The following is a 7951-nucleotide window of genomic DNA, read 5'->3' as shown; positions in this document are numbered from 1 at the left end:
TCTGACAACTTGGGAACGCCAACAGGAGTAGGGGGATGTGTTTCCTGACATCTACTTTTAGAGTGTGATGGTAGAGAGGCTTTTCTGAGGAAGCTGGACTCCACTCAGCAGAGGCCAGTGTCCCGGCAATATCAGACATTAAAATGAAGGTTGTCAGGGAGGATCCAAGGTTCCCCGGATGTGGGAGGTCCTGACTTCCATTTTGGAATGGGAGGCGCTGCTTTTTCTGAAGGGGCTCCACTGGGGTCCTCAGAAGTGGAAGTCCCAGGCAGAGGGAGACAGGTAGGTGAGGTGAGAACGCCAACGGGACCTCTAGCAGACAGAACGTAGGTCATTGAAACCCACTCCTATTGTCAGCCCTCCCCCGCACCCACCCCCTCTTCAACCTCACCCCCGCACCCCTCCACCCCTGCCACTTTCCTTTCAGGGCAGTCAAGCAGAGACAGGCTCCCTAGTCCTCCGTACTTCCCTGTTGGTGTCTCAGAAAGGTGGGAATGTTGGCTTGAGAGCTGCATTCTCAGTTCCGCAGAAAGAGTACAGTTCAAGTCCTGTCAGCAGAAAATACGAAGAACTTGCGGAGGACTGAGGGTACCCCACCAGAAAACCCAAAAGAACCTCCATAGAAATTCACCCTTATTCCTGCTGTCAACTCTGGGGACCCTAGGGTATGCTTTCAGAAAGGCCAGGCCTGTGCCAATTAGGGGAGGAGTCCCAAGCCCTGCCAGGCATAAAGACTCTTAGGTTGGGCTCAGAGAACCATAGAAAATTGCTCTTTTTGCTGAGAGTCCCAGACACAGTTGTAAGGCAATGGTACCTCCTCAGTCCCACTCACTACTTTGTCTGAAGTCTCTGGGAGATAGAGACCTTGGGCTAAGGGAAGCACTCTCAAGCCAGCGAAAAAGGAAAGGTTGCATACCCCCAGTCAGAGCTCAGACAAGTCTTGCCCTGGCAGTGAGCCCTGGTAGACTTTATTCAAACCAAGGCCCTGGTATACCTGTTGGTCTGAGGCTCCACCTCACTTCTTTTCTTGATGGTCTTAGTGAATTTAGGGCCTCTTTCCAAGGGGTACAGTCACAGGCCAACAGAAGGGAGAGCCTTATCTCTGCCAGGAATCAAGGTGAGGACTCTGGGAGAGGACCTCCAATAGGAAGCAAAGCAGCTCCAGCTCTGTCCTGCTCCTGTTATCAGCTCTTGGGGATCCAGGATAGGACTTTGTTAAGCACCAGCACCTCCTGAAAACCTCCTCACTTATCTCTGTTTCTCATCTGCCATCTGGAAGATGGAGGTCTTGGCCTGAAGAATGCATCCTAAGAGTAGCACAAGGGAAAGAATGCAGGCCCCATCCAGAGTAAATATGAGTACCTTCAAGAGGATTGCGGGTAACTCTTAGACCAGACAATGCAGTGCAGGGAGACCCCATAAGAAACTTGCTGCACCCTTATTGTTAGCCCTGGCAAGCCCCAGGTAGTTCTCTGTGAGAGTCTCCCTTCATTTCCAGCTGGCCTGGTAGTGATTAGTGATGAAGGGCACGCACGCGCGTGTGTGTGTTTGTGTGTGTTTAAGAGGAACAGATTCAGGTCACCAGGGAGAAGAATACCAGGCTCTGCTGGGCTTGGAGGCAAGGGCCTGAGGGAAGACTAAGTATATTTACCACTTAAGGACATACTGACTTGAGCCCTCACTGTCAGCCATAGAAGATCCTGGGCAAGGTCTGCTGTATGTGGCATGTCCTCACTTTTGTCTCATTGGTCTCAGGGAGGTGACAGCCTTGGCCAAAGCAGATAACTTCACAGAAGTAGCCACATCTGGTCATCCCATGGAGGAGATCCAGTATCTGCTAGGAGTCCAGGTAAAGACCCTGAATAAGAAGTGAGGGGACTCCCATGCCTTTGGAGAGCTGGGGCCCCTGTCCTGAGTGGCCCTGGTGCCAGGTGTCAGATATAGTGTGTCTGTCCTCCTCTCTGGTGGTCTCAGAAAGCTGGACTCTCAGATCTTTTCAGCAGTCAGTTTGAGGATGGAGGGGGCATCTGCACAAGAACAGATGGAGCTCAGCACCTTCTTGCTCCTGTACTGAGGGCTAATCAGACCCTCAGCTACCTTTTGGGGGGAGCAACAAGGAATAAAAAGAAAGAGACAGAGACAATTTTCAAGATATAAAAGGGGGACCAGGAGGAGACCTGCCTCTTGCAGACAGACCTGAATAAAACTCCATGATTGACCCACTTTTATTAGCCAGGGAAAAGCGCAGGGGGTGAGGTAGCATGAGTTTCATAGAACAGCAACTATAGAGAATGGGTAGATAAGGATTAAGTTAATGAGGAACCAGATTTTCTCTACACTCAAATGCATGTATATCAACAACTGTCCTCAGCAGATGCTATCTTACCTCAGGAGTGCATTGCATTCTGCCCATAAGGGGCATGCAGCATTTCCTGTACTTCCCTCTTCCCAAGGCAAGATAACACCACCTCAAGACTGTGAGATCTGAGTTAAGTAGCCTAGTCCCAAACACTCCTACCTTTGAGAGGGCCCATCCACTTCTTAACTGTAGAGACCTCACAGAGTTTAGTCCCACCCATCAGTCTCAGGGTGTGCCTGCAGTCTGTAATCTGGGAGCACCTCAGTTCTTCTTATAGAGGGTTCAGGAATGGGGGAGAAGGCCTTGAAATGAGTCATGTGTCCTCAGACCACGAGCCATGGTGAGATGAACACCCTGAATGTGTCTGAAGGAACTTACCACCCTGGGACAGAGAGGACTCCACAGCTCTTGACCCCAACTGCCTCACTGTCAGCCCTTGAAGCCTCAGACTGTGGTGGCTGGCTGTACGCTGAAGCGCTTTCTCTCATCCTCCTCCAGTTGATAAGGTTAAGTTTCTCATGTTCTTCTCTCTATTCCAGGCCAGTTGATTCCATCGCCCTTCTCCTGCCCACGCTCTTGCTAGCTATCCCCAACACAAGTTACGATGCCTCACAACCAGAAACATCAGCACTACCAGTCTCAGGATGAAAGAGAGGCACAGGCCCTGGTGGCTGGCCAGGTTCCTGCAACTGAGGAGGTAGATACCACAGCTGTGTCCTCCTCTAGTCTGATGCCAGGCACCCCAGACAACGCGCCTCCTGCTGCTACCAAAACACCAAGGCTTTCTGAGAGTCTTCAGAAACCGTGCTCTTCCTCCACTGCCATCAAAGCTACTCCATCAAGCAAATCAAATAAAAGTTCCAGCAGCCAAAAAGGGAAGGATCAGAGCACCTCACAGGCTCATTCATACCCTGAGTTCTTGCTCACTAATATTCTAGAGAAGAAGGTGATTGAGCTAGTGAAGTTCCTGAGTGTCAAGTATACAACTAAAGAGCTTGTTACTGAGGCAGACATGCTGAAGAGTGTCATCAAAGAGCACAAAGACGACTTGCCTGAGATCTTCAGGAATGCCTGTGAATGGATGAGGGTGATCTTTGGCATTGATGTGAAGAAAGTGGACCCCATTAGCCACTCTTACATGCTGGTCAAAGCACTCGACCTCACCTATGACGGAAGGCTGAGTAATGACCAGGGCATACCCAAGACTGGCCTGCTGATACTTGTCCTGGGTATGATCTTTATGGAGGGCAACTGCGCCCCTGAGGAAAAGATCTGGGAGATGTTTCAAAAGATCGGGGTGTATCCTGACAAGAAGGATTTCATCTATGGGGATCCCAGGAAGCTCCTCACTAAAGAATTGGTGCAGGAACAGTACCTGGAGTACCAGCAGATACCCAACAGTGATCCTGCTCGCTATGAGTTCCTGTGGGGTCCAAGAGCCCATGCTGAAACCACCAAAATGAAAATCCTGGAGTTCTTCTCCAAGGCCATTGGCAGTAGCCCCACTGCCTTCCCGTCCTTATATAGGGAAGCTTTGAGAGATGAAGAGGAGAAAGCCCAGCTTGTCACTGCTACTACGGATGGTACTACTGCCACGGTCAGTACACAGGCCAGCACCAAGCACAGCAGCTTCTGCCCTCAGTAAACTCTGAGCCAGATTACTTACTGTGTGTTGGAAAAGGGCAGTCAAGGTTATTAGAAGTGAGAAAATTTCAGGTTATTTTTTTCTTTTTGGTATTTAAAAAATTCCTCTTACAAGGTTTATTATTTTCAGAATTTAGAGTCATTTGTTACATTGGTTGTACATTTATTGCTGTTTTTCAGGTTTAAGAATAAGAGTGTTGCTGCTTTGAAAAGTAAATAGAGAAAGCTCTTGTCTTATTTTGTGATCTAGAGCAAGATAACATGGCACTGGAACAGAAATTTCCTTAGAAATGTTAAAGAGCCCAGTAATAGATGAGTTCGATAAATGCAGGAAAAATGTAAAAATTGATACATCCTAGGATTTCTGTATCCCTTTTAGTCTGCCATTTTGTAAAATTAAAGATATATACCTCATTTGCTTGGCTTATTCAAGAATGCTTAAGAAATTAAACCTTACTACATTTTAAGAGTCTCGACTTACTGGCTCATTTATTCCCCAAACATTAATTGTGCATCTGCTCATCAGAAGGCACTGTGTTAGCAGTGGAGAGTCTAAGATAAGAAAGGGAGGTGATGAGATGTCCTCTGAAACATAAAGGGCAAGAAGTAAAAACGGAGTGAGGAGGTGGAACTCCAGATGCCAGCAGTCAAGTGTAAGTGCCCTGAGCCAAAGCTTTCTGAGGGCTTGGGAACTTCCAGTTCCTTCTATGGGAATTAACTTTATGTTAAGCTGGGTGGTAGCAAAGACCAGGCTGTCAGTGTGTCTTGACAGTGGAAGGAAAGATTCCAGTGGAAAACTGCTCTGAGCAGTTGTTTTGGATCATGACTAAGCCAGAAAGGAGTCTCCTTGGGCTCTAAATCCAGCATAGTTGAAATCAGTGCACAGACTAAGTGCTCTGTGATATGTATATCAGCCACAAGGCGTGACTGAGAAATAGATGATGATACTTTTCCTGTGGTGCTCCCTGAAGCCTCTTGGTTGGCAGTCTTTTCCCTGGCCTGGGAGAGCCAGAGCCCACTCCATTGAAAGGACTTGTACAAATAGGTGTCTTGATTACAGTATGGCCAACCCTAAGCAAGGGTTAGATTTCGGTGAAAGCGAAATGAATGAAAATAATGGTTTGGATGGAAGAGAAGCTAGGAAGGACCAAAGTTATTAATTCTTAATTAGATTCTAGAAACTTTGAGCTATGTATTGTTGGGGAAAATTCTCTCACGTAGAAGTTAAATAATATGTCTATAACCAGGGGAACTTTACTGAGTTTTAGTTACAAAATACATTTCTGACCCATTTGCTGAATCATATCCTAGAGTGCATGTTCTCTGAGATGTCCTTGATATCTCTCTCTCTCTCTCTCTCTCTCTCTCTCTCTCTCTCTCTCTCTCTCGATGGACTTTGACTCCTGATCAGAATTCATTTAGGCCCACACCATCCCCACTCCCCTCAGCCCGAGGCAGACTTTCCATCTCTCAGTTCTGTTCTTTTCTCAGAAAATAAAAAGGAGAAGAACCTTGAGGCCAAGCTATAAAAGCAGACATAGAGAAAGAGGAGACATGAGAAACACAACCTGAAGATTAGCTGTGGAGGCATCCAGGGTCCTCCAGCCTGAGTCCCAGGATTCTGGAGAGGTATTTCTGCACAGGTGCTGCGCTTTTGCCCCCCCCCCTCCTTCCCACGATTAGAGCATCCTCCCCTTTTCTGTAATAGCAGGGACCCATTCCATGGAACACTGCACTTTGGAGAATGTTTTCATGCCTGGTCATCCCTTCTGAGCCTCTTCAATGCACTCTCAAATTAATTTTCCAATGAGCTGTGAATCTGTGAATAGGGTCTGACTTGCACACAATTTGCTGGTTCTTGAATACAAGCCTAAAGTTAGATTCTGAAATCACATTGATATCTGCAGTAGGACTTGGATAAGGTGTATTACTTGAAACAGGCCACTGAGCACATATTCAAATGCGTATGCATACTTGGGTGAAAACCAAAGCCTCACACAAGCAGTAGATGAGCAAAGTTCTGTAGAAAATCAACCAAGGCTGAATTCCCAAAACACTAATTCTTTTAGGAGGTGAGCAGTGTTTCCTGATGGACAATTCCAGCTCTGCTGAGGAAAGAACACAATGGTTAACCATTCCCCCAGCTGCCTCCTGTCCGTGTTTCTGGTCCTGCAGGAAAATCTTGGTTTGCAATTTACCTAACGGCACATGTACAAGTGTTGAGGAATGGCCAGTCTTGTAAAGAGTAACAGGGACTCATAACTTAAGATTTTGTTCATGTATCAAATAGAGAAAAATTTTCAGCCTCATAAGCTCACACAATCTATTGCAAAGAGCAGTGTAGATCTCCCTGCTAACATTTACGGGACCGATTAAATAACAGATGTGATCTTGTTCTTGAAAGCATGTGAAAAGTTAGGGAATTTCAAGGGAAATTTTGTTTTCTCACAATCTCCTTCAAGAAGTCAGGTGGTTATTGTCATAACAAGTTATAATGGTTGCTTTTAATTGAGCACCTACTATATGATGGCTTATGGAAAAGACTAGAAGCACACATCCACATCCTGTCTTCCTCTCCTTCGTGGGCTATTCCCCTGCAGTTAGGCAGGAGCTAAGGTGCCATTTCTAAACTTCCTTTTCCATTTAGAAACAGACCTGGATGACCTGTGCCAAGATGACAGAGCTAAACATAGCAGCAGCCTGGATCCCTGCGTGGCCTGAGAGTAGAAGGCTCTGCCACTCAAATCAGAATTTATGTGCACAAAAAATAAATGACTGCATTAAGCCATTAAGATTTCAGGATTTGTGTGATGCATATGCTAGCAGTTACTTAGGTGACTAGTACAAAGCTTCTGTATTTATAAAATGCTGCATTTTAGTATGCATTAAACATTTTATATTTATACTGATTCATATTATAGTAATTTAAATATTTCGATGAGCCAAAGAGGTCCTAGGCTTTGCAGTTTATGAGATAGTTTCATTCCAAAAGTAATTGTGCAAATGTACTTAACTGCAAAAAAATTACTGAAAATACAGATCAATCATAATTCTCACTTATCTTTGCAAAGTTTCTCCTAAGTTCACTCCCCCTCAGAGTATCTACAATTAATAATCTGATATGTAATATTTAAAAACCAAATCAACATCTTTGAACATGAATTACTATGCAAATGTATATTTTCTCATTAGAAAAATGTTGTAATGTGGAAAATTGGTTTAAAGTGGAAAGTGTATGAATATTTTAAATTTTTATAAATATTACTGGAATTATATTCCAAAAAGTCTGCAGCATTTATTTTCTCTTAAGTTAATAATACCCTACATTCTCAGAACAATTTTATACTATAAATCTTTTAAATTTGGAAAAATTACAAGAGAAAAACTATTCTCACTATTGTTTTAATTTGTACTTCCCCATTACCTAATTAGGTTAAGCCAAAACAATTAGCTTAATCCCTTGCTCATACAAACCTGTGTTTATACAGTTATATCCAGAGTAATGGTATTCCACTGGGCATCATTTAAAATTATGAAATACCAACAGAACATTTCCTCTTCTCAAAAAGGAAAAGCAAGATTTTTTGAGAATATTCAGGACCCTGATCAATCAGACAGGATACTCTCATCTAGGATTCAGAGGACAATTGCCAGAGTCCCTAAGCAAAACCACATACGAATCCAATCCAGTGCACTCAAAGCTAGCTGTCACTCAGGACTCTAAATCCACAGTTCAGTGTACAAGGGAGTAGGGTCCAGAAGGATGGAAGGTGGAGAACCAGGGTAGAGAGGGTGGTGGCATAGGACAACTTATGTGAATAGGCTTGGGGAATCCCTGAATCATCATTACCAGCTGGTGTGGTCTGAGTAGGCAGATTTATTGAAGGAGTGCACCAGCAGCATGCTAGATACCACACTGTGCCTTAGATTTGTCCCTGTGTCTTGTCA

At 44.9% G+C, this 7951-nt stretch overlaps 1 protein-coding gene across 1 annotated transcript; it reads left to right on the top strand.

The window, feature by feature from the left end:
• Positions 1-200: 200 nt before the first annotated feature.
• LOC101711983 (putative MAGE domain-containing protein MAGEA13P) lies at positions 201-4442 on the top strand. Its single transcript, XM_004862350.3, has 3 exons — positions 201-282; positions 1756-1849; positions 2899-4442. Exon 3 carries the CDS (start codon positions 2964-2966, stop codon positions 4002-4004), a length of 1041 nt encoding a protein of 346 aa, XP_004862407.2. The 5' UTR covers positions 201-282; positions 1756-1849; positions 2899-2963; the 3' UTR covers positions 4005-4442.
• Positions 4443-7951: the final 3509 nt, after the last annotated feature.

Source organism: Heterocephalus glaber, unplaced genomic scaffold (assembly GCF_053883595.1).
Source record: "Heterocephalus glaber isolate CG9 unplaced genomic scaffold, H.glaber_assembly_v1.0 deba00001764, whole genome shotgun sequence".
Taxonomy (NCBI): Eukaryota; Metazoa; Chordata; class Mammalia; order Rodentia; family Bathyergidae; genus Heterocephalus; species Heterocephalus glaber.
This window is presented reverse-complemented; position numbering and strand designations above follow the sequence as displayed.

Excerpts from the sequence above, each read along its gene's own strand:
- LOC101711983 (XM_004862350.3), top strand. The coding sequence starts at position 2,964 with ATGCCTCACAACCAGAAACATCAGCACTACCAGTCTCAGGATGAAAGA.